The sequence below is a fragment of the Hyperolius riggenbachi genome, chromosome 4 (genome assembly GCF_040937935.1).
Source record: "Hyperolius riggenbachi isolate aHypRig1 chromosome 4, aHypRig1.pri, whole genome shotgun sequence".
Classification (NCBI taxonomy): Eukaryota; Metazoa; Chordata; class Amphibia; order Anura; family Hyperoliidae; genus Hyperolius; species Hyperolius riggenbachi.
Window position 1 is genome coordinate 65884363 of NC_090649.1, and position 27560 is coordinate 65911922.

The following is a 27560-nucleotide window of genomic DNA, read 5'->3' on the forward strand; positions in this document are numbered from 1 at the left end:
TTTGGGGGAACCACTGCTGTCAGATTAAATGTATTTTGGGGATCTGCTGCCAGATTATGTGTATGTTGGGGGAATCGCTGCTGCCAGATTACATCTATTTTTTGGGAACCACTGCCATATTATCTGTATTTTGGAAGAACCTCTGCCAGATTACGTTGATGCAAGATTACATGTATTTTGGGGGAAGGGGGGGGGGGGGGCACTATGGCAGAGCTCAAACTTCCCTGGCAGACCTTTTACAGCAATACTAAAATTATGTATATTTGGCCCCACCCATGACCACGCCCACATTCTGTTGCGTGACCACGCCCATTTTTGGGGATTTTGTCAATAAATAAAATTTGTCAGTAAATTTTTAGGTATTTGTCAGTAAAAATAACGTTAAAGGTTGGCAACACTGACCATGACACTCTCACAACCATGCTTGACTGTAGGCTAGACACACTTGTCTTTGTACTCCACACCTGGTGCCACCACACAAGCTTCACACCATCCAAACCAAATAAGTTTATCTTGGTCTCATCAGACCACAGGACACGTTCCAGTAATCCATGTTCTAAAGGCAGCCATACACTGGTCGATCACCACCAGATCGACCAACAGATATATCCCTCTCTGATCTAATGGCTGTCCATACACTGCAAACAGATTTTGAAACCACAACCTGTGGAACTGCCGCTGCCGCCTGTTCGCCACCCCTGTGCCCCTGGTCAGCCGCAATACCTTACTGGTCCGCTGGCACAATTCCCCGGGTCCCCGCAATGTCATTTCTTCCAGCGTACTCCATCTTCCCTTCACTTCCTGCCCCGTCCTGTCACAAGCAGAAAGTTGAAATAGTAGAGCGATCGCATCTATTTGAAAAGGACGTCTGGACAAAAGAGTGCCTGGTGTAGTTCATATAGGCCAAATTCGGGTACAAAAAGGGCGCCTGGTGTAGCCCATACACCAACTTCGGCTACAAAGGGTGCCTGGTGTATCCCATATATTCCAAATTCGGCTACAAAGGGCGCCTGGTGTAGCCCATATATGTCAAATTTGGCTACAAAGGGAGCTTGGTGTAGCCCATATATACCAAATTTGGCTACAAAGGGCGCCTGGTGTAGTGGATATAAGGCAAATTTGGCTACAAAGGGCGTATGGTGTAGCCTATATATGCCAAATTTGGCTACAAAGGGCTCCTGGTGTAGCCAAAAAAGCTAGTTTTAGTTTATAAAAAGGATGCTGTTATAGGCAAAATTTGTTGAGCTATAAAAGGGCTCTAGATATAGCTGAGAAAAGTGATTACTATGACCTAACTTCTCCCTACTCACACACAGAACCCTCCCCTGATGGTGCCCAACCATAAGACCCCGCAGGTGGTGCCTAGCCTAACCCTAAGACTCCCCTGGTGGTGCCTAACCCTAAGACTCCCCTGATGGTGCCTAACCCTTAGACCCCCAGGTGGTGCCTAACCCTAAGACTTCCCTGGTGGTGCCTAACCCTAAGACTCCCCTGGTGGTGCCTAACCCTATGACTCCCCTAGTGGTGCCTAACCCTAAGACCCCCCAAGTGGTGCCTAACCCTAAGACCCCCCCCCCCTTATGATGCCTAATCCTAACCCCCCCTGCACCCCCAAATCAAAAATCTCAGCTATAAAAAGGTGTCCTTTTGTAGCAGAATCAAAAACCTTGTAGCCCATGCCCTACTGTAGCCAAAAACCTTGTAGCCGAAAAAATATGGGCTACAAAGGGGCACCCTACTGTAGCCGAAAACCTTTTTGTAACGATCGGTGTAACACAGAGAGGGTCTGATTATTGGTGATCTGCAGTATCAATATGAGTGTTTGGTGCAACAGTAATACTTTGAGAACAGTACCAGGAGGACAGGTACAAGGCAGTAAGGAATACTGCTGGGGTAAGTACCTCCCGCAGGGAGGAGTCAGACTGGGAGAGGGAAGGACCAGAGCGTGCTTGACACTAATAGGAGGATGTCACTGACTGATCTGTGAACTATCTCTTAACTGAGGAGATAGCTCTCAAGGTCGGACAAGCCTGGTCGGCAACACACGGACATACAAAGTACAAAGACAGGAGGCTGATTTGGTAATCCTAAGGCAAGCAGGGTTTGGCAACAGAGTATCAGATATAGCGAAGTACCAAATCAGTGGACAGGAAAGCAGAAAGTCATAACAGATAATAAACAATGCCTAGTCTTGGGTGTGAGCTCCATGATCATCAACACCCTGGAACTAGTCTGAGGTATAACAGAATGATAACACAGATTCCTAATCTTTGGGTGTGATGTCCTTGATCATCAACACCCTGGGACTAGTCTGAAGTATAACAAAATGATAACACAGATTCCTAATCTTTAGGTGTGAGGTCCTTGATCATCAACACCCTGGGACTAGTCTGAAGTATAACAGAATGATAACACAGATTCCTAATCTTTGGGTGTGAGGTCCTTGATCATCAACACCCTGGGACTAGTCGGAAGTATAACAGAATGATAACACAGATTCCTAATCTTTGGGTGTGAGGTCCTTGATCATCAACACCCTGGGACTAGTCTGAAGTATAACAGAATGATAACACAGATTCCTAATCTTTGGGTGTGAGGTCCTTGATCATCAACACCCTGCGACTAGTCTGAAGTATAACAGAATGATAACACAGATTCTGACAATAAGGTCTAAATGCTTCCACGTAGTGATCGCAACGGCAGACAACCAGTGAATGACCAGCAACCAGTATATATAGCCCAGCGCTCTCCAGCGCCTCCCGTAAGTGCTGGACCAATGGGAACTGGTACAATCGTCAGCTGACCGGCTTGGTCAGCTGACTCCCTTCTGACTGTCATAAAAGTTCTGCCTCTCAACGCGCGCGCGCGTTCTTCTGAACCTGTGTGGACTATCAGTCCCAGCCACACCAGACATGTCTTGCGTACCACCCGCCCTGCTGGACGCAGAATCCGTCGCACCGCTATCAAGGCATGCGGCGGTTTCTCCGCGTTCGGCCATACTAGCAGATGTAGGCCCACGCATGCAGACCGCCGCGTTGGACGCGGAAACAGCCGCCTTACTCTGAGCGCACGCGGCGGCTTTTCCGCGTTTTCTCACACTTTTAGCTGAAAAAATATGGGCTACAAAGGGGTGCCCTACTGTAGCCGAAAGTAGCCAAATAAAATATGGGCTACCAAGGGGAACCCGCTTGTAGCCTATATCAAAATGTGGGTGCCCTTTTTCACCACCTTGTAGCCGATATTTGCAGAAATAACATTGATTTCTATGGAGGCGCCCTTTTCATACAGGCAGCTCAGGCGCCCTTTTTAACGGATCCTGAGCGCCCTCTACGGTTTTAACTTTGCTTCCTCACAGGACGGGACAGGAAGTGAAGAGAAGATGCCGGAAGAAGTGAGAGACAGCAGGGACCCGGGGACTCGTGCCGGCCGGACAGCTGATGTATTGATGCCACTATGCTTCGTTCGTTACCGTATCAAATGGGGCTAACGGCGCACTCCCAACGGGGATCGAGCATAATTTTCCGCCTTGGCAGATTGACAGAATCGATTGATTTCGATTGGAAATCAGTCGATCAGTCCGCATTTGCGTATCGATTTCACAGCAGATTTGATCACAGTGATCAAAACTGCTGTCTATCGGAGGGAAATCGCTTTAGTGTATCGGCACCTTTAGTCTGCTTGTCTTCAGCAAACTGTTTGCAGGCTTTCTTGTGCATCATCTTTAGAAGAGCCTTCTTTGGCATGTCTGCTATGCAGACCAATTTGATGCAGTGTGGCATATAATCTGAGCACTGATAGGCTTGACCCAGACCAGCCAGAGCCGGATAAAGGCAAAATTTGGCCCTACTCAGACTTACAGATTGCAACTCCCCACCCACCACCACCACCACCACCGCCACATGCAGCAAACCAGGTAGCTGCTTCCCGTAGCTATGGACCAGCTGAAAGACAGGCTTCATGTCACCTTCTCTCAGCTGGTACCCAGAGCCCCTTTGGACCGCAACTCCTCTCTGCTGTCTCTGCAGGAGCACGTAATCCAGCCCTGACAAGCGACTGCACAGGCTGCACTGGAGAGAGCGGTGCTGGCATGCAGCGCCATCACCATGGCAATGGACGCCGCTTGCTCGCGAATTCAGGGCTTGTCAGGGCTGGATTGCGTGCTGATGGGGCCCCTTAGACCCTGACTCAAGCTACTGCTTCTTTTGTCTAGTTGGTAATCCGCCCCTGGTTTGACCACCCAACCCTTCAAGATCTGCAGCAATTCTGCCAGCACTTATGCATCTATTTGCAAAAGACACTATGGATATGACGCCAAGCACATGCACTCAACCTCTTTGGTCGACCTTGGTGAGGCCTGTTCTCAGAGCAACCTGCACTAATAAATCGCCGTGTGGTCCTGGCTCCAGTGCTCCAGCTCACTTTTTAGGGTGTTGGTAATCTTTATATAAGGCAACATTTATTTTTTAAGATCCTCAGAGAGTTCTCTGCCATGAGGTATGGTACCATGTTAAGCTTCCAGTGACCAGTATGAGAGCGTGTGAAAGCAAGAAGCTCAAATTTAACACACCTGCTATCTTTACACCTGAGATCTTGTAACACTATGGGTTGGTGCACACCAAGAGTGCTTCTGAGCACTTTTAAAATTGCTAGCACTTGGAAAAGCGCTTGGCTAATGTATTTGAATGGGATGGATCACACCAGAGTGATGTGATTTTCTCCCAAACGCAAACGTGGGTCCTGCAGCATTTCTGCTGATTTATGAAGTGATTCAGTCACAATGTTAAGTATAGGAAAGTAGAAAATCGCACTGAAAAGCGCTAGAACAGAACGCTAGACCAAAATGCTCCAAAAATTGCTAGGCATGATTAGAAAATCTCTAGGAACATGCCTAGAATCGGTCTGAAAAATAACTTCTAAAAGTGCTGAACGTTTGCGATTACACTAGTGTTTTTGGTGTGCACTGGCCCTCAGTAACATGACCCCGGGGAGGGAAAATGTCTACTCACTTTTGTTGCCAGTGGTTTAGACATTAATGGCTTTGTGTTTACCGTAGTCGATGTTATACAGAACTGTACACTGACTACTTCACATTGTTTCAGCAGGTCATATCTTTAGTGTTGTCCCATGAAGAGATATAATAAAATATTTACAGAAATATTAGAGGTGTACTCACTTTTGTGAGATAATGTACGCGGACAAAAAATTGAGAGCAAGTTCTTTTTCTTTTCCACCATATTGAATACAGACTACACAACATTTCTTGCCAAAGCCTACCTAATATTTCCACCAAACTTACACATTGGGCTTGATTCACAAAGCGGTGCTAACAGTTAGCACGCTGGTGAAAAGCCTTTATCATGCCTAAACTAGTGTTGGGCGAACAGTGTTCGCCACTGTTCGGGTTCTGCAGAACATCACCCTGTTCGGGTGATGTTCGAGTTCGGCCGAACACCTGACGGTGCTCGGCCAAACCGTTCGGCCATATGGCCGAACTAAGAGCGCATGGCCGAACGTTCCCCGAACGTTCGGCTAGCGCTGTGATTGGCCGAACGGGTCACGTGGTTCGGACCCGAACGCGCTCTGATTGGCCGAACTGTCACGTGGTTCGGGTAAATAAATACCCGAACCACGTCATATCTCCGCCATTTGTCTGTGGGTTTAGCTTTGGGTAGGCAGGCAGGGTAGTTCGCGCTCCAGCCACGCTAGCCAGGGTCCCCCCCAGTCATTGTGTGTCACTGCTGGGAACAGTAGTACACCGCTCGTTCAGCCACACTATATAGCATTCTGTGTACTGTTCTGTGTCTGCTGGGAACAGTGGTACACCGCTCGTTCAGCCACACTATATAGCATTCTGTGTACTGTTCTGTGTCTGCTGGGAACAGTGGTACACCGCTCGTTCAGCCACACTATATAGCATTCTGTGTACTGTTCTGTGTCTGCTGGGAACAGTAGTACACCGCTCGTTCAGCCACACTATATAGCATTCTGTGTACTGTTCTGTGTCTGCTGGGAACAGTAGTACACCGCTCGTTCAGCCACACTATATAGCATTCTGTGTACTGTTCTGTGTCTGCTGGGAACAGTAGTACACCGCTCGTTCAGCCACACTATATAGCATTCTGTGTACTGTTCTGTGTCTGCTGGGAATAGTGGTACACCGCTCGTTCAGCCACACTATATAGCATTCTGTGTACTGTTCTGTGTCTGCTGGGAACAGTAGTACACCGCTCGTTCAGCCACACTATATAGCATTCTGTGTACTGTTCTGTGTCTGCTGGGAACAGTAGTACACCGCTCGTTCAGCCACACTATATAGCATTCTGTGTACTGTTCTGTGTCTGCTGGGAACAGTAGTACACCGCTCGTTCAGCCACACTATATAGCATTCTGTGTACTGTTCTGTGTCTGCTGGGAACAGTAGTACACCGCTCGTTCAGCCACACTATATAGCATTCTGTGTACTGTTCTGTGTCTGCTGGGAATAGTGGTACACCGCTCGTTCAGCCACACTATATAGCATTCTGTGTACTGTTCTGTGTCTGCTGGGAACAGTAGTACACCGCTCGTTCAGCCACACTATATAGCATTCTGTGTACTGTTCTGTGTCTGCTGGGAACAGTAGTACACCGCTCGTTCAGCCACACTATATAGCATTCTGTGTACTGTTCTGTGTCTGCTGGGAATAGTGGTACACCGCTCGTTCAGCCACACTATATAGCATTCTGTGTACTGTTCTGTGTCTGCTGGGAACAGTGGTACACCGCTCGTTCAGCCACACTATATAGCATTCTGTGTACTGTTCTGTGTCTGCTGGGAACAGTGGTACACCGCTCGTTCAGCCACACTATATAGCATTCTGTGTACTGTTCTGTGTCTGCTGGGAACAGTAGTACACCGCTCGTTCAGCCACACTATATAGCATTCTGTGTACTGTTCTGTGTCTGCTGGGAACAGTAGTACACCGCTCGTTCAGCCACACTATATAGCATTCTGTGTACTGTTCTGTGTCTGCTGGGAACAGTAGTACACCGCTCGTTCAGCCACACTATATAGCATTCTGTGTACTGTTCTGTGTCTGCTGGGAATAGTGGTACACCGCTCGTTCAGCCACACTATATAGCATTCTGTGTACTGTTCTGTGTCTGCTGGGAATAGTGGTACACCGCTCGTTCGCCACTGTATAGCATTGTGCTCTGTGTCGCTGCTGGGAATAGTGGTACACCGCTCACCCGTCACTGTATAGCATTGTGCTCTGTGTCGCTGCTGGGAATAGTGGTACACCGCTCACCCGTCACTGTATAGCATTGTGCTCTGTGTCGCTGCTGGGAATAGTGGTACTGTATAGCATTTCTGTACTGCCACTGTACTGCTGCCAGTCAGCGTGTACTGTAAGGATAAGTGAAATGAGGAAGAAATCCGGTGAAAGAGGGAGGGGCAAGGGAAGAGGTGTTTCCCCTGACGGTTCACGTACAGGCCACAGGGGAGCACCCAAGAAAACCCACTCAATACCGCCCATGTTGTCCAGGACAACAACCCTCACAAATCCAAAAGAACAGGACCAGATAATTACTTGGATGACCTCTCAAGCGTCCAGCAGTGGGTTAAGCAGCACCAGCACATCACGCACGAGGTCCGAGTCCTCAGCCAGTTACAAGGAGCCAGTGGGCACAAAGCTGACACAACCGGCAGCGACACCACGCACACAACTGCCAGATAACCAGTCCGATGAATTACCTCAGGACACAATGGGGTATTCGCAGGAGCTATTCCCAGCCCAACAAACTTCCACCTTTCAAAGGTCAATGGAGGAACAGCCAGAAATGTTGTGCCTGGATTCACAACCGTTAACTGTGGGAAATGCACCGCGCACTGAAATACAAGGCGAGTCCGAAGAGGACTCGGAAACCCAAATCCCAGAGCAATTTGGGCAGGAGGGGTTGCAATTGCAGGAGGTCGGCCGACAAGATCTGGAAGACGACGTTGGAGTGTGCTGCGCAGAGGTTGTTGTGGGGAGCTCTACTCCACGGCGGTGGCCCACAATGACATATGACGAGTTTGAGGAGATGGAAGAGGAGGGTATGGACAATGTGGACAGAGACCCAGATTTTGTTTGTGAACGAGAACATCGCCGTCGTAGCAGCAGCACAGATGAGTCTGTTGAAGAACACACTGCTGCACGAGTTCGCCTTGTGCCACAAGGTAGGCGGCGCGCAATTTCAGGCACCACAAGCGTGGAAGTTCAAGTGAGAGGCAAAAGAGGAGCAAACAGAAATCGCCAGCAAGGAGGCAGGTGCTCCAAAGTCTGGGCTTTCTTTGAAGACTGCACTGAGGATGTTACCATGGCGATTTGCAAGGTGTGCAAGACCCGCCTGAGCAGGGGGAAAAATATTAACAACCTCTCCACCACCAGCATGAGCCGTCACATGCTATCCAAACATCCCACTCTTTGGGCAAACGCGTCAGGACAGGGTACCAGAAACAACACTGCCTCCCTTGGGTTCACCAGACTCACCACCAGACCCGCCTCAGCAGCAGCAGTAGCCCAGCCATTGCGTGGTTCACAACATTCACAAACATCAGACGACGCTGACACTGTCACTTTCCGGAGTAGTGCTCTTGAGGTCTCCCAGTGTTCATCAAACACAACAACCAACAGCCCTTCCGTGTGCAGCGCTACGGTTCAGTTGTCTGTGTCGGAGATGTTTGAGCACAAGAGGAAATTGCCAGCAAATGACCCCCGGGCCGTGGCAGTAACAGCCAGCATAGCCAAGCTTCTGGCCTGCGAAATGCTGCCATATCGATTGGTGGAGACAAACAGCTTCAAGGGCATGATGTCAGTGGCCATCCCACGTTACGTGGTTCCCAGCCGCTACCACTTTGCACGCTCTGCAGTGCCTGAGTTGCATGAGCACGTGGTCAGCAAAATAACCCGAAGCTTGAAGAATGCCGTTGCCTGCAAGGTTCACCTCACCACTGACACCTGGACGAGTGCGTTCGGCCAGGGTCGATACATCTCCCTTACCGCGCACTGGGTGAACCTTGTGGAGCCTGGCAGCGATTCCTCACCTGCTACGGCACGGGTGTTGCCCACGCCACAAACAGCTGCACCGCCGTCCCTCCCACTGGATAACAGCAGCACCTACCTCTCTGACTCCTTCTCCTCCAACGCATCTCAAAGCTGTACCTCATCCGGAAACGCTAACCCAGCAGCAGTAGGATCGTGGAAGCAGTGCAGCACAGCTGTTGGCATGCGTCAGCAAGCGTTGCTGAAGCTAATCTGCCTTGGGGATAAGCAGCACACAGGGGAGGAAATTTGGAGGGGAATAAAGGAACAGACGGATTTGTGGCTGGCACCGCTGGACCTGAAACCGGGCATGGTTGTGTGTGATAATGGGAGTAATCTCATTCGCGCTTTAAGGTTGGCTAAGCTGACACACATCCCTTGCCTGGCGCACGTGATGAACCTAGTAGTTCAGCGGTTCCTGAGGACATACCCAGGCGTGCCCGATCTGCTGTTGAAGGTGCGTCGAGTGTCCAAACATTGTAGAAATTCCAGTACTGCTTCGGGGGCACTCGCCAAGATGCAGGAGCGCTTCAATCTCCCCCACCATCGCTTGCTGTGTGATGTCCCTACGCGCTGGAATTCTACGCTGCACATGCTAGCCCGCTTTTGCGAGCAGAAGAGTGCAGTGGTCCAGTACATGACGGCGCAGTACCGAGGCGCATCCGGCCAGCTGCCAAGCTTCTGTGGATCCGATTGGGCCAACATGTTGGACCTCTGCCAAGTCCTCCAAAATTTTGAGCAATCCACGTTGCTTGTGAGCAGTGACAACTCTTCAGTCAGCATTACCATACCACTGCTGTGTTTACTGAAGAGGTCGATGTTAAAAATCAAGGAAACAGCTGTCATGATGCAACTGGGGGAATCTGAAGGAGAAAACGATCAGCGTGATGGTACCAACATCAGGCCATCCGCCTCAGGGAACGCTGGCCCCAGCAGCTATGACGAAGAAGAGGAGGAGGAACAGCTGGAGTTGGAGCAGGAATTTCATGCCACCACTGACGAGGGCCAGAGCGGTGCACGTTGGACTTCCACAATTCAACGCGAATGGTCAGCAGAAGCAGACCAGGAGGAAGGTGACGACTATGATGCATCACAACAACTATCACAACGCTCACAAGAGGATGATGAGGATTCTGGTAGGACTCTGGCACACATGGCTCAATTCATGCTAGACTGCATTGAACGTGACCCACGCATTGTGCGCATTCTGGACAACACCAATTACTGGGTTTATACCCTTCTGGATCCACGGTACAAACACAATGTTCCAAAACTGCTTGAAGAAAGAGTCAGACAGGTCAAAATGGAAGAATACCAGCAGGCCCTTGTGGAGACTTTAGAGAGGAGATTGACATCCTCCCCCTCCTCTAGCCAGTTGTACGCAGACAGACTGACTTCCGCAAACCCAGGACGACCAGGAGGGCAGCAAACAACGCAAGCCGCAGCTAGTACCCAAAAGGGAATGGTATCGGCAGTGTCCTTGGAGTGGGAAAATTTTCTGACACCCATGCAGCCGCAGCCCACTGAACAGCAAGCGTGCAGATCCACCTCCAACACCGATCGCCTGGAGAAGATGGTCAAGGACTACATGTCAGATGGCGTAGCTGTGTCGAACCATCCATCTGCACCCTTCAACTATTGGGTATCGAAGCTAGACACCTGGCACGAACTGGCAATGTACGCAATAGAGGTGCTGGCTTGCCCGGCAGCCAGCGTTATGTCGGAACGCTGTTTCAGTGCTGCCGGAGGCATCGTCACAGATCGGCGTATCCGCCTCTCTACAGAAAATGCAGACCGTCTGACTCAAATTAAAATGAATCAATCCTGGATTGGAAATGACTACGCAACACTCCAGGACCCCAACCAAGTAACATGACCAATGAACATCTGGGATGGTGTTGCGTTTCCGGGCCCTGTTTATTGAACCTCTCATCTGTATTACATTTATGACTGCATGGCGGCAAAAAGCATTGCTGCTATATCCGCACGCTTTTTGTCCACATGCAAGGCCTGGGTTGTTGTGTCTCACAAAGCGTGGCCTTCTCCTCCTGCGCCTGCTCCTGTTCCATCACGTCTGCTGCTGCTGGGTTAGCGTTGCCGCGTGGTCCCTGTTTATTGAACCACTTATCTTTATTACATTTATGACTGCATGGCGGTACAAAGCATGCTATCCGCACGCTTCTTGCCCTCATGCAAGGCCTGGGTTGTTGTGTCTCACAAAGCGTGGCCTTCTCCTCCTGCGCCTGCTCCTGTTCCATCACGTCTGCTGCTGCTGGGTTAGCGTTGCCGCGTGGTCCCTGTTTATTGAACCACTTATCTTTATTACATTTATGACTGCATGGCGGTACAAAGCATGCTATCCGCACGCTTCTTGCCCTCATGCAAGGCCTGGGTTGTTGTGTCTCACAAAGCGTGGCCTTCTCCTCCTGCGCCTCCTCCTGTTCCATCACGTCTGCTGCTGCTGGGTTAGCGTTGCCGCGTGGTCCCTGTTTATTGAACCACTTATCTTTATTACATTTATGACTGCATGGCGGTACAAAGCATGCTATCCGCACGCTTCTTGCCCTCATGCAAGGCCTGGGTTGTTGTGTCTCACAAAGCGTGGCCTTCTCCTCCTGCGCCTGCTCCTGTTCCATCACGTCTGCTGCTGCTGGGTTAGCGTTGCCGCGTGGTCCCTGTTTATTGAACCACTTATCTTTATTACATTTATGACTGCATGGCGGTACAAAGCATGCTATCCGCACGCTTCTTGCCCTCATGCAAGGCCGGGGTTGTTGTGTCTCACAAAGCGTGGCCTTCTCCTCCTGCGCCTCCTCCTGTTCCATCACGTCTGCTGCTGCTGGGTTAGCGTTGCCGCGTGGTCCCTGTTTATTGAACCACTTATCTTTATTACATTTATGACTGCATGGCGGTACAAAGCATGCTATCCGCACGCTTCTTGCCCTCATGCAAGGCCTGGGTTGTTGTGTCTCACAAAGCGTGGCCTTCTCCTCCTGCGCCTGCTCCTGTTCCATCACGTCTGCTGCTGCTGGGTTAGCGTTGCCGCGTGGTCCCTGTTTATTGAACCACTTATCTTTATTACATTTATGACTGCATGGCGGTACAAAGCCTGCTATCCGCACGCTTCTTGCCCTCATGCAAGGCCGGGGTTGTTGTGTCTCACAAAGCGTGGCCTTCTTCTCCTCCTGCGCCACCCTCCTCCTGTTCCATCACGTGTGCTGCTGCTGGGTTAGCGTTACCGGTCCCTTTTCCTGGAACCTCTTATATGTATTACATTTATGACTGCATGCCGACAAAAAACATGTTACCTGTGCAAAGAAAACAGACATTTCCCGCATTTAAAAGACAGTTTTCCCTTTGAAACTTTAAAATCGATTTTCTCAAAAACTATAAGCTCTTTTTGCTAATTTTTTTTTCCTCTTGTACCCACTCCCAAGGTGCACATACCCTGTAAATTTGGGGTATGTAGCATGCAAGGAGGCTTTACAAACCACAAAAGTTCGGGTCCCCATTGACTTCCATTATGTTCGGAGTTCGGGTCGAACACCCGAACATCGCGGCCATGTTCGGCCTGTTCGGCCCGAACCCGAACATCTAGATGTTCGCCCAACACTAGCCTAAACTAAGTTTAGGCGTGATAAGTTTAGGCGTGATAACTATAGCACCAACTGGGTTATCACCGCTTTGTGAATCGAGCCCATTGTGTGCTCAGTTTCTACTGCATGAATTGGTGACAGTTTTTTCTATAACATTTATGACAACTACCAACTGTAAAATTTTGCTTTAAAGTGCAACCGTAGTGAAAAAAAAAATTGCTCCTTAAGGGTACTTGCCTCGGGAGGGTAAAGTCTCTGGATCCTAAAGAGGCTTCCCCATGGCCGGTTCTAGACATTTTGCTGCCTGAGGCAAACTTGTAATAATGCGTCACCGACCCCCCCCCCCCCCCCTCGATTTAAAATGACCGCACAGCACCCGACAATTTAAAATTTACTCTGCTTCATTTAATGTTCTCACGTGACAAGACAAGAGTCTGTGACAAATAAACTGCTCACCCTAAGCCATTCCTACTCAGTGAGGACAGCAGTGCCACCTCCTCCCTTCTGCTGTGCAAGTCAAATGAAACACTGCTGCTCTCCTGCCTCCCCCTCCTCACTCACTGTCAGACTCCTCACACAGCACAACAAGCTGCTTTTCCCCAATGATGACCTCTTTACCTCGCTCTCCTCTCGCTTCTCATCCTACTCTGACTGTGTAAACACAGTACAAAAATGCTGCTCTTGCAATCTCTGTGCCTGATGCAAATGTTTCACCTTGCTTCATGAGAGAACCAGCCCGGGGCTTCTCTCATTGTCCTCCACACACCTGTTCCAGAGGTGGGATTGGGATCCCAGAAAAATAAATTGTCAACATCTTGCGCAGGTGCACTAGCACCATCTAGTGTTCGGTTATTTCAGCCAGAGCCCAAGCAGGAGTACTGTGCTAGTGCACAGGGAGACCACTCTTTGGGAGTTCCAGTGTTAGAATGAGCTGATGTACAAAGATGGGGGGAGTCTCTTTAAAGATAAAAATGGTTAGCAATTATCGTTTTTTTTGTTGTTTTCTCTCCAGGGGACTCATGTTATTCCATTACTGCATTCAGTCCTCCGAGACAAGGAATACTTTGAGAAGCCAGATGAGTTTTATCCTCAGCACTTCCTAGACTCAGATGGAAACTTTGTTAAAAATGAAGCATTTCTACCATTCTCTGCTGGTGAGTAATTACAAAAGCAGCACCACAAATGTGTCCAACATAATCCTATCTAAAGTATACCCAGACTGTCAGTGAAAAAAGGAAAGACCAAGTTACCGGTAGCTCAAAATAATCAATAATCAAATTTTCCTTTTTTTCCCAGCACAGTGGCAGCTGTAACTGGCAGCAGGAAAAAAGGGCGCCAGCGGCTAGTGGACAAAAAGGGCACCACAATAGACTCTAATGCAATTATCATTAATACTGCGAAAAAAGCAGAAATCACAGATAAATATTGTTAACAGAGGCGGAAGAGTCTCAATCTTCTAACTGTAATATTAAATACTTACCGCAGGAAGAAGTGAAGGCAAGACTAAATAAATTAAAAATAGACAAGGCACCTGGCCCGGATGGCATGCATCCTCGGGTCCTAAGGGAATTAAGTTCAGTTATAGATAAAACCCTTTATCTTATCTTTTGTGACTCTCTTGCAACTGGCAGAGTCCCAGTGGATTGGCGTACAGCCCACACTTTCCCATTATTTAAGAAGGGCAAAAAATCAGATCCAGGAAATTATAGACCTGTAAGCTTAACATCAGTTGTATGCAAACTATTTGAGGGGTTACTAAGAGATACTATACATGACTTCATAGTAGAAAATAATCTTATTTCTCAGCATCAACATGGGTTTACTAAAGACAGGTCCTGTTTGACTAACATGCTCAGCTTTTATGAGGTAGTGAATGCTAATATGGATATTGGGAATGCTGTAGATGTGATATACTTGGACTTTGCAAAGGCCTTCGACACTGTTTCCCACAAAAGTCTGGTGCAAAAGTTGAGGATGCAAGGACTGGGGAAGAGTCTGTGTTCATGGATAGGGAACTGGCTAATGGACAGAAAACAAAGAGTTGTGGTCAATGGATCGTACTCAAAATGGGAGACTGTTAGCAGTGGGGTCCCACAGGGGTCTGTTCAGGGTCCAGTGCTCTTCAATTTATTTATTAATGACCTAGTAGATGCAGTAGTGAGCAATGTTGCTATTTTTGCAGATGATACAAAATTGTGCAGAATCATCAACTCTCAGGAAGATAGTGTCATATTGCAACACGATCTGGATAGGATGGCTATATGGCCACATACATGGCAGATGAAATTCAATGTTGACAAATGTAAACTCATGCATTTTGGACATACTAATGGTCTAGCACCATACAAAATAAATGGGATACAGTTGGGGACATCAAACTTGGAGAAGGACTTAGGAGTACTCATTGACAACAAGTTAAATAATCGTACTCAATGCCAAGCTGCTGTAGCTAAAGCTAACAAAATTTTGGGATGCATTAAAAGGGAAATAAAAACTCGAGATGCTAGCATAATATTGCCCCTGTTTAACTCTCTAGTAAGGCCACATCTGGAATATGGAATTCAGTTCTGGGCAGTGGGCACCACATTACAAAAAAGATATTGCAGTTTTAGAGCAGGTGCAGAGATGAGCAACAAAATTGATACGTGGGATGGAAGGTCTCGCTTACCAAGAAAGGTTAGATAAACTGGGTTTATTTAGTCTAGAGAAAAGACGCCTTAGAGGAGATCTAATTAACATGTATAAATACATCAGAGGGCAATATAATAGCTTGGCGGATGAGCTTTTTGTCCCTAAGCCTTCTCAAAGGACTAGAGGACATGATCTGCGCATGGAGGAAAAACGTTTTAGCCATTTATTTAGGAAAGGGTTCTTTACAGTAAGAGTGATTAAGATGTGGAATGCATTGCCACGGGAAATCGTTATGGCAAACTCTATACCTGCATTTAAAGGGGGCTTAGATGCTTTTCTTGCGTTGAAAGACATCCATGGCTACAATTACTAGGTAATGCCTAATGATGTTGATCCAGGGATTTTATCTGATTGCCATCTGGAGTCGGGAAGGAATTTTTCCCTTTAGGGGCTAATTGGACCATGCCTTGTAAGGGTTTTTTCGCCTTCCTCTGGATCAACAAGGATATGTGAGGGAGCAGGCTGGTGTTGTACTTTATACTGGTTGAACTCGATGGACGTATGTCTATTTTCAACCAAAATAACTATGTAACTATGTAACAGCATTAGAATATTGCAGTTTTTGAAGAATGTTATCGTTTTAGAAGCTTGCATCGTTATAGTTTTTGTCATATTATTTTGTTTGTATGTACAGATTTTACGTTAGAAAACATATTATCATTTCTATGTGTAAAAGGGTGTTTCTGCAGAGGGAGTCATTAGGGTTAAGCACCACCTGGGGGAGTGGTTAGGGTTAGGCACCACCCGGACGGTAGTTGGTTTAGGCACCACCACAGGGGTGGTTAGGATTAGGCACCACCGGGGGGGGGGGGGGGTTAGCCATCACCTGGGGGTTAGGGCTAGGCACCACCAGGGGGGTGGTTAGGGTTAGGCATCATCAGGGGGGTGGTTAGGTTTAGGCACCACCAGGGAAGTGGTTAGTTTTAGACTCCACCAGGGAAGGGTTCTTTTGTGAGGGTAGGGTTGGGTCAAGCTATATAGTTGAATTACGTAACAATTTTTAACGATAATATCTTTTCGTTATTATCTCCCATCTGTTTTTAAAACGGTATTTATCGTTATTCAAATTTTGTTATCCACCGGCGCCATTTCGTTATCCAGCCAGGCCCTTTTTTCCTGGCGCCCTTTTTTCATGCGTGTCTAAGTATGTCATAGAAAAGACACAGCACACACGACAAAACTATGGGCTTGTCACATAATATGTTATAGTGGGGCGCAATGATAATTGTTCTGTTTAGTATGTCAGTGACCACAGGTTCAAGTCTTGGACGCTACGCTATTTTTTTTATTAATTAATTTGTCTTTTATTCATTTTTACAGATCTCATTTTGTACAAAAGAAAAAATGTTAAGGTTTATATTATCTAAATTTACATAAAATAAATAAAGGTATATACAGTGGGTTGTAAAAGTATTCGGCCCCCTTGAAGTTTTCCACATTTTGTCATATTACTGCCCCAAACATGCATCAATTTTATTGGAATTCCACGTGAAAGACCAATACAAAGTGGTGTACACGTGAGAAGTGGATCGAAAAACATACATGATTCCAAACATTTTTTACAAATAAATAACTGCAAAGTGGAGTGTGCGTAATTATTCGGCCCCGAGTCAATACTTTGTAGAACCATCTTTTGCTGCAATTACAGCTGCCAGTCTTTTAGGGTATGTCTCTACCAGCTTTGCACATCTAGAGACTGAAATCCTTGTCCATTCTTCCTTGTAAAACAGCTCCAGCTCAGTCAGATTAGATGGACAGCGTTTGTGAACAGCAGTTTTCAGATCTTGCCACAGATTCTCGATTGGATTTAGATCTGGACTTTGACTGGGCCATTCTAACACATGGCTATGTTTTGTTTTAAACCATTCCATTGTTGCCATGGCTTTATGTTTAGGGTTATTGTCCTGCTGGAAGGTGAACCTCCGCCCCAGTCTCAAGTCTTTTGCAGTCTCCAAGAGGTTTTCTTCCAAGTTTGCCCTGTATTTGGCTCCATCCATCTTCCCATCAACTCTGACCAGCCTCCCTGTCCCTGCTGAAGAGATGCACCCCCCGAGCATGATGCTTTCCCCACCATATTTGACAGTGGGGATGGTGTGTTCAGAGTGATGTGCAGTGTTAGTTTTCCGCCACACATAGCGTTTTGAATTTTGGCCAAAAAGTTCCATTTTGGTCTCATCTGACCAGAGCACATTCTTTCACATGGTTGCTGTGTCCCCCACATGGCTTGTGGCAAACTGCAAATTGGACTTCTTATGCTTTCTGTTAACAATGCCTTTCTTCTTGCCACTCTTCCATAAAGGCCAACTTTGTGCAGTGCACGACTAATAGTTGTCCTATGGACAGATTCTCCCACCTGAGCTGTAGCTCTCTGCAGCTCATCCAGAGTCACCATGGGCCTCTTGACTGCATTTCTGATCAGCGCTCTCTTTGTCCGGCCTGTGAGTTTAGGTGGATGGCCTTGTCTTGGTAGGTTTACAGTTGTGCCATACTCCTTCCATTTCTGAATGATCGCTTGAACAGTGCTCCGTGGGATGTTCAAGGCTTTGGAAATCTTTTTGTAGCCTAAGCCTGCTTTAAATTTCACAATAACATGATCCCTGACCTGTCTTGTGTGTTCTTTGGACTTCATGGTGTTGTTGCTCCCAATATTCTCTTGGCAGTAATGTGACAAAATGTAGAAAACTTCAAGGGGGCCGAATACTTTTGCAACCCACTGTAAATGATTATTTAATATTAGAAAAAGCTTCTTATAAAATGTCACACATACTGAAAATGTCACAGAAGCATTTCATATTCCATTACGATCGTTTGCAATATATAAAGGACACTGAGTTTAATATAACTTCGAAAACTTTTATAGTATATGGACAATTAACACACTGTGGGTTATCGTCTTTAGAATAAGATGATATTGCCGTTATCTCCACGTATAAAAGGATTTTATTATAATTTCATAACAAAAATGCTGTGCTGTGCGCTGATATAACAATTACACCAAAAACAGCAGCTGTGAACCAGGGTTGCTCATCCGGATTTGTGGATACTCAAACTACTTGGATATCAGACTGTTTTTCTGGTATCCAAACTCGGATATGGAATCCGGATAGCTGGATAAATCCAGAATGCACTATTCGAGTGCACTCAGATACGTATTAGGTATCCGGAAATCCGACCGGATACCTAGTTCGAGTACCCGATTCAGATAGCGTAACCACAGAGATGGCGTCCATTGACGTCATTTCATAGTGCTCCCAGCCGAAGCCCTAGCAACCAATCACAGAGCGGCACCCTAACCAGCCCCTCCTGTACATAATGCTGGCGCCATGATGAGAATCTCGTCCTTGCTTGCAGGGGCGTAACTAGAAATCTCTGGACCCCCCCTGCAAAATTTGGGTGGGGCCCCCTCCCGCCAACTCCCCCCTCCCTCCCCTCCCCACACACACACACACACACTTTCTGCACAGGTAAACTGAGAACCAATGTTATTCAGTTGGCTAGGGCACACTTGAATGTGTTTTCCCCATGCAGATAGGAACAGATAGCAGTGAAGCACTCAGGGCCGGATTTCTGGGAAGGTCACAGAGGCCATGGCCTAGGGCGATAAAAATCAGCAGGGCGCAGGACTTGAAGAGATAAGAGGTCACATGTCAAAGTAAATCACCTCTCCTGCTTTGCTCTGGTCTGCCTGAATTCCAGAGATCCCTGCATCTCTCTTACTTGTGCAAAGTTTGTGTTATGGCAGTCAGCATCTGCTGTTACCTGTATGATGAGAGGGGACAAACAATCTGCTGTGAGAAGAAAAATATATGGGCTCAAGTAGCAGAACTCTTGAGTTCCGATTATTTTTTTTCATGCAGCACGCATTCACTGGCAGGAATTAGCAGCTCTCCCCCTCCCTGACTGTTGTTAGTTTATTACTAGTAGGTCAGTGCTGTTAAAGACCTCAGATCTGTTTAATTTATGGCTTTTTTTTTCTCCTAGAGAATGACAACAACATTCTTTGTGCTACAGTTTAACTCTTTCCTGGCTTTTTTTTTGCCAGCAAAGCATTGTACTGTGTTAGTCATCAGTGAAAGCAGGATGTTTTGGAACAGAATGACAACTGTGTTACATTTATTTATATTTACAAAACAATCAATGCATCTCCTGCTGACTGTATATATAGCTGTGTGCCTAACATCTTGTATACAGTAATAAAGTCTGAAGACGGCTCATTAACCAAAGGCTCACTGTTTTTCTTTTGGTTAGCCAATAAAAAGTGTTATTCTGTTACAAACCTTCCTGCTGACTGATTTTAAGATCTGTCTTAAGTGCTAAATTGTCACTGTATAAAGTACACCTGAGCTTATGCTGGGTACACACAATGAAATTTTCTGACAGATTTACTGTCAGAGTGACTATTTCCAACATGTCCGATCTGCTTTCCAATCAATTTTCTAAATGATTTTTCATAGAAGTGAACAGCAAATTGATCGAAAAATGTAAATTAGATCAGACATGATGGAAATACTCGACCTGACAGTAAATCTGTCAGAAAATTGCATCATGTGTACCTAGCATTACACTACATCTATGCCAGTGTGTGTAGTGTCGGATCCTTCTACTTACCTGTTCTCTGTTTTGGATGGGCTTCTCTGCATTGTGCTACACTGTCCCCTATTTGTGGCTCTGACGGCAGCAAGTAGCACAGAGGACAAAGAAGCAGCGCTGTCCACTGGGGCTACTTGTGATTTTGCACTCCTGTATGCATGTGCACAGGAGCCAAGGGAGTGTTATGGGTATGTGTACTTGACAAGTGCTGCTGAGTGCTCATACATGAGCATCATTTCTGAAGTATGCAAGCCCAGAACACTATCGCCTGTTGTGCATGCAGACAGGAGTGTAAAATTACATGGAGTGGACAGAGCATGCACTGCTTCTTTGTTGAACGGGGCAAAGCAGCAAAACAGAGGGGGGCCCGTTCAAACTAGTCAGAGTTGGACAGAATAGGGGGGGGGGGGTTGGTGACAGCCTGCCTAGGGCGCTGGAAAGTACAAATCCAGCCCTGGAAGCACTGCACACATTTTTAGCAACGCTGTACACAGGACCCTGCTGACCACTGAATAGGGACTGTCTACAAATCGTTGTCTGTAAAACTTTGAGTGCTTCCTTATCAGGGGTTGAGCAGATGCAGTCATTAGAACAATTGTGCAGAGAGTAATTTTTTTTCTCTTCTTGCCCTTAGTTTTTAGTCTCTCAGGATGGGGCCCCCTGTGGATTCTGGGCCCCCCAGCAGCTGCATCCCTTGCAGGGTCTATTGTTACGCCCCTGCTTGCGTGTGACTGCCCACTGAGAGACATCTCCAGTGCTGTTGGCTAAGCAAGTGCTGTTTTACTGTGCTAAACCTAGCGTTTTTGCTCCTAAACGCCTGTACTACACCAGTATTTTATTGTTTTTTAGTTAGCTAGCTTGTATTTTGATTTTAGTCAGTGTGACAGTCAGACTCAGTGTTGCAGCCGCTAGGCTAGGTTAGGGCCTGTGTGCACAGTCTAGCCTTAGCTACAGTATAGCTTGTAGGTTATTAGGGAATAAATTACTGTAGTACTGCTATTAGTCTTATATTGTGTTTTAGTTAGTTGGTACTAGAGAGCGTACTACTACTGTGTTAGCTTCATTTACTACAGATAGTTACTGCAGTGCTGCTGTTAGAGTCAGTCAGTGTGTGACAGATGGACAGTGAGTGTGTGCTCCTGTCACTCCGTCAGTTGAAGTTCTACTAGTACTACTACAACTAGTCTACTACTACCAGTTATATACAGTAAATTTGTACAGTTAGCTTTATTCAATTGCAGTGCTGTTACAGTGTGTGATAGATAGACAGACAGTTAGTGTGTCAGTGTGTGCTACTCTGCTGTCACTCCATTAAAGTTCTACTACTATCTACTACTACTACTCCGTCTGTGTTACCCACCGCCAGGGTCCACACCAGAACTATATGTTCTGCTGCCAGTCTGCCACCAGCTATTGCACCACTACAATAGCTGCATCTACCTCCTCCTCCTGCTGTATCAGTCTGTGTTACCCACCACCACGGTCCACACAGAACAAATCTTCTGATGCCAGTCTGCCACCAGCTATTACGCCACTACAATAGCTGTATTTTGTTGGGGAAAAAAAACTGTTTAATTTTTAAGATGTGTGGGCTGAAAACTGTGATGTCCCAGATGTGTATTGGACACAGTGGGCTTGATTCAGTAAACGGTGCTAACCCAGTTAGCACGCCTAAAGGCTTTGGGCGTGCTAACTAGGGTGCTAAGTAGTTAGCACATACAAACTACTTAGCACCGTAGTTAGCACATGCAAACTTAGCACCGTAGTTTGCACATGCTAACTAGTTAGCACCGTAGTTAGGACATGCAAACTACTACTTAGCACCGTGCTAACTAGGGTGCTAAGCTCCATGGTTAGATACCCCTGGTCTTGCTAATTATGATCTTGTAAAAGAATATTTGGAAATTTAAATTAAATCTGAGTTCTATATATTATGTGACGAGCATTATATTATTGTTAACAATACCTCTCATCTTCCACAGTGATAATAGATGCTGAAGCTACTGTTGGAAAAGTTAGGAGGCGCACTGCTACACTGCATATTCTGTCATATGTTCCTTTTCTTTGTTGAATAAACAATGATTTTTTTTTTAAAAACTAGGGTGCTAAGTAGTTTACATGTGCTAACTACGGTGCTAAGTAGTTTACATGTGCTAACTACGGTGCTAAGTAGTTTGCATGTGCTAACTACTTAGCACGTGCAAAGCATGTTAGCACATGCAAAGTGGCTTTTCACTGGCGTGCTAACACTTAGTACACTTTTCTGAATCAAGCCCAATGTGGGCTGCACGTCCGCTGTCTGGAACCTCCTGATGTTAATTTACAGCCATTTCTTTTTTTTGTTTATTAAACCTCCCCACATAAACAATGGCTGTTTTTCTTTAAAAAAACATGATGCTTCATGCATAATTTACTATAAAAGATGTTTTGGAAGCAATTTAAAGGCCAGTTCCGGATTTCAGTTTGAATACCGGATTTTCTGGATAATGGGTTCGATATCCGGATGATATCAAAACGGATTTCGGAACGTTTTCGAATTTGAATATGCGGATTTATCCAGATTTCTAACTATCCAGATCCGGACCAACTCGGATATCAAAAAAAGTATCCGAGCACCACTGCTGCGAACATCTAAACGGTCTTTAGTGATTTGGAATATTGGCAATTGCATAGCTTAAATGTTAACATAAAAAACAGTCAAAACGATATTTAGTGTTTAGTCCACAACATAAAATCTATAAATAATGTTTAGTGTGACTGATTAGCGGCTTTACAGTGCGCCATTTTTTAAGCCACACCATTTTTCACTGTACGCCGTGGTTTATGCTTTCTTACCACTATTGGAGTGAGGATATGACTATGGATGTCAATGACCCTCCCTCCTATTGGTATCTATAAGGCGTGTGGCAGATGTTCCTTGCTCCTCCCTCCTGTACTGAGTACAGATGATCATTTTAAGTCTGTGGATGAAGGCATGACCTGGAGGACAGGTCAACTCCTGGACAGCAAGGATAGGGTAGAAATCCAGGCAGTTTACACTGAGATAGCTATGTGGCCTTCAAAGTTGTAATCAAGCTAATATGAAAGGTTTTGGAGTTTGAGAGTCCGGCAGTTTATTGAAGGGAAGGGAATGGAAGGGGGGGGGGGGGGTTGGGGGAGAGGGTTGAGGAGTTAAAAAAAAAGATTAATAATGGAAAGAGGATTTACTTGTGAGGCTACAAAAATAAAGTGAGATGCAGTACCTGCTATTGTTGGTAATGCCTTCCTTTCTTACTCTGTGTCCTCTGTTTTCTCCAGTTTGCTGCCGTTCCACTGCTATACTGTTCTTTTTCAGAACTTGACTAGTATTAGTCATGACCTTTAACCCAAAACTAATTGTCCCCAATCATCCGCAGTAGCATTCTTTCAGAGATTCAGACAGCACCGACATCGCTCCCATCATGTCTCCTCCTTACATAGTCATCTGTGATGGTCCGGGGGTGTGGCTTTACCTGCACTGCTTGTAGTGCTGTGAGCAAGCCCCAGGCAGGAGGAGAACTGCCAGGAGCGAGGACAGCACTATCTGAGTGCCTGAAAAAAAGGCTACCGCACATGCCATGGCAATTAGTTCCCGGGTCAAAGGTCATAACAGATATTTTTCAAGGCCTGAAAATAGACAGCACATCAGTGGAATGGCAGCAATGAAGTTCACAGCCTGTGAAAGGATATTAGTAGCAAAAACAGGTACTGCATTTCACTTTCTTCTTTTAGCCTCAAACGATCTATAACTAATTTTGCCAACTAACTTAGGTGGTACTTTCCCAACTTGAGCTATAGAGATTTGATCCTGAAATGATGTCAGTCCAACAGTGCCGGGCCAGCACTGTTATTAAGGAAAATGGGGACAATTGCCCCAGGGTCCCAACTGCTCCAGGAGTCCATGCACTGCCGGATCCCCATGAGCCCACGCACTCTTCCTGACCATTCTCCTGTGTCCCCTGCATGTCCTGTAGCTCAGCTGCATTTTAATAATTCACCTGCACCGGCTGCTGTTCCATCCTGAATTCTGCCTTCAGCCATGCTACCTGCCTCTTCTCTATGCCTGCCACATGTTATTTACTCATAACATGTGACGGATGGAGAAGACACAGGCAGCATGGCTGTAGAGGAGATCAAGTTCGAACAGCCGCTGAAAAAGATGAAAGATGAATCACAATGCAGCTGATCTACAGGACATGTGGGGGCCATGAGGAGCTGTCAAGCGGAGACCATCAGGAGATCCTGCAGCATGTGGATTCCGGGAGTGGTCAGGGCCATGTGGCTATTACCCTCTTTGCCAGGAAACCACCTGGGGTGTCCTTTAGTATGGGGACACCAGGTGCTGACTTTACTGGGGAGGGGACTGCCTTGGTACTCCGAGGGTCCCCGTGTGGCTTAAAGAGAGACTGAAGCCTTTCAAAATCCCTGTTTTTATACTGCAGGCCGCTTCATCATTATAATCCAAGCTGATTTGCAGCAGGGACGCAGCAGAATGAGGTCTTTATCCCCATGAAATCCCAGGGCAAAATTCAACAACTTTCTTGATCATGGATTTTGCTACCTGGGGAGGCAGAGCTTTGAGCTGTAGCTCTGCCTCCAGTACAGTCAATCTGAGCTGATTTCCGCCTCTCCCCGCCCCTCTCAGTGAAAGAAGACTGAGAGGGGCGGGGAGAGGTAGTGATTAGTGGAGATAGAGTAGAAGCAGAGCAACTGCCCAAAGCTCTGCCTTGCCTTCTACCTGGAAGGAGTCCCAAATCTTGCCCGGGAATTTTTTTTTGGGGGGGGGGGGATTAAGACCTTATTCTGCCGTGTCCCCGTGGCAGATCTGCTTGGGTTATAACGATGAAGAGGCCTGCACTGCAGCATAAGAACAGGTATTTTGAAAGGCTTCAGACTCTCTTTAAACCGGCTTATGTAATGTTTGCCAGATTTTCTGTTTTGAGAACTGATTTCTATACTTTCCTTTTTACTAAGGTAAAAGAAGTTGTGCTGGGGAGAACTTGGCCAAAATGGAGCTGTTCCTCTTCTTTACAATATTGCTGCAGAACTTCACCTTCCAGCCACCCCCTGGAGCTACACTGGACCTCACTGCTGCCGTTGGTTTCACATCTTGCCCTGTAAAGCATGAAATACGAGCGATTTCTCGTAGCTAACTCAAGTCATCCGTCAAAAACGTTTAGTGAAACCAAACGCCAGAAAGAATGTAATTTTGCTTTTCAAGCATTTAAAAAAAAATAATAATAATAAAACAAATAAAAATAACTATTCTGTAGCACTGCTATAGTTTTTTGTAGTTGAGTGCAGGGTGGAATACTGGAACACTTATAAGAGGTGCTCTTGTCAGTCAGGAGACCTCCCTTTTTGCTCTGCTCCTCCCCCCTCCCCCCCCCCAAAAAAAAACGAAACAAAAAAAACAGTAATATACCCTCATGACATACATATTAAAAAATCCCTAAGCTACAGTAACTGTTTATGTTTGTTTTATTGTATATATTTTTTTTATTATTTGTATTTTTTATTTTTATTTACAAGTGTTTTATTTTGGCAACTATAGGGTAGGGGTAACAGGAGTTAAAATTAATGTAAAAAAATAAAGTATGTAATTTTTCTTTGTAATAGTGTCTGCGTGTGCATTTTTACTTTTTTACTTTCACTTTTCTGCATGAAAGCCTGCATCTCGATGACGCCGACACTCATTCATCACAGGCACTGTGGTCAGGATTGGGATCAAGCTGTTCCCATTTACTGATCACAGAACAGCAGGACTGCAATGGAAACAAATGGCAGTGGCACAGCAATTGGGAATGGCGAGGTAAACAAACAATTATGCATATTTACCCCCCTAGTGCGCCTGGTGTATACACTGTATGGATCATGGAAACATTTGCAAAAACTCCCAACATGGTAAAATACAATTTTTAATGTGGGTGTTTTTGTTTCTTCTTGTTTCTTCCCCTGTAAGCCATACCCTCAGCAGCCATGTAGGTTGCATAACAAGAAGTTAACCAATGGCAACAATGCATCCCTGGTGAGTCCTACTCTACTGGAGCTACAAGCTCAGATCTGGTCACTGGACCTGCATGTTTTTCAAACTCCATGTTTTTTGGAATATAAGACACTCTTACTGCATCCAGCCACCATGCTGCTCTCCCCCTTGGTGCAGTCCTGCTTCCTATTTGCAATCCTCTCCTCTTTTCTACCCTTTGCATCTTCTGATATCCTGGTGTAACAAATATTGTGGAGGTAGCTGCGGCGAATCACGCCGCCACTGCAGCTGCCTCTATCTCCCTACCTAGCAGCGCTCCCGTGCCTCGGACGTCTAGCACGCACAGGACGGGTCTCTCGTCCACACATGAGGTCGCATTGACGTGTGCGCGCGCGCACCGTCACGACCTTTATGCGGCGAGGAGGCGTATCAGCTGACCTGCGGGTCGGCTGACGCCATACTATGCGCCCCTCGCCGCTGATTGGCCAGGCGCAGGGGGGCGTGCCTCGGGGTCTCTCCGGGCTCTTAAGCCCGGAGGAATCACTCGCATCTTGTCTGCTGTTGCATTCACTTCGTGTTAGCGCTCAGACCTTAGATAGATCCGGTGTGCTTTGATCCGGGAGGAAACCGGGGATTTCACACAGTGATAGGATTTGTTTGATAACTATAAATATAATCGTAATACTGTTTATTATCTGTGTATGACTTGCTCATTCTGACTACTCTTACGCTCAGTGATTCTGTACTTCTGCCCATCTGATCTTGCTGCCAACTCTGCCTGTTAAAACCTTCTTGCCTTTGCCTTCTGATTTTGTACCATGTCTGTCTGTCTGTTGCCAACTCAATTAGCCTGACCACTCTACTCTCACCAGAGGGCCCTTGTCTCTGGTGAGGAGCTCTGTACTGTTAGTGCCCTCCAGCTCCTCTGGTGAGGTACAGCTACACCTATCAGTACTACTGTTGCACCACGCACTATCCTTGCTATCACATTAGCTGTTGGTATACTTGTATTATTGGTGATTCTTCAGATCACCATATAATCAGGTATATACCTGCATTATAGGTGATACTGCAGATCACTTAATAATCAGAATTCTGTTACTTGCAGACACATATCGTTACACCTAGTATACTATGGCCTATACCTACTGCAATACAGCTCCAGTCCTCCTTCCTGGTCCGCTCATACTCCTGCATTAATAGTTCCTCCACACTATGGGGGGTATGGGGAACCACTAATGAGGAATTATGAGCCAACCAGGAAGGAGGACTGGGGCTGTATTGCAGCAGGTGGCCACAGTGTACCAGGATATCAGAAGATGCAGACTAGAGATGAGCAGAAATTACGCCTATGCATAATTACACATCGTAATACGCAGTTATGCATCGTAATCGTATGCAAAATTTTGGGGGAACAGGATAATTTTGTAGGTAATTGTTACAATTCGTAATTACGTGTGAATTTACGTGTAATTTACGTGTACATTCGTGACGACTTTGGTGGTGAATAGCAAAGCCCCCATACATTCTATTGCTACCAAAATTGCTAAATATGTTGAGAAGAATAGTAGATACAAGTTACACAAAGAATTGTTCAAAAATACCTTGCAGTTCT

General features: G+C 46.3%; 1 protein-coding gene across 1 annotated transcript in view; it reads left to right on the forward strand.

The window, feature by feature from the left end:
- Positions 1 to 25156, forward strand: part of LOC137571262 (cytochrome P450 2K6-like) — a 113842-nt gene extending 88686 nt beyond the window's left edge. The window contains exons 9-10 of the mRNA XM_068280141.1: positions 13673 to 13814; positions 24934 to 25156. Of these exons, the coding sequence (XP_068136242.1) occupies positions 13673 to 13814; positions 24934 to 25112 (321 nt within the window). The 3' untranslated portion in view covers positions 25113 to 25156. The remainder of the gene's footprint in view (positions 1 to 13672; positions 13815 to 24933) is intronic.
- Positions 25157 to 27560: the final 2404 nt, after the last annotated feature.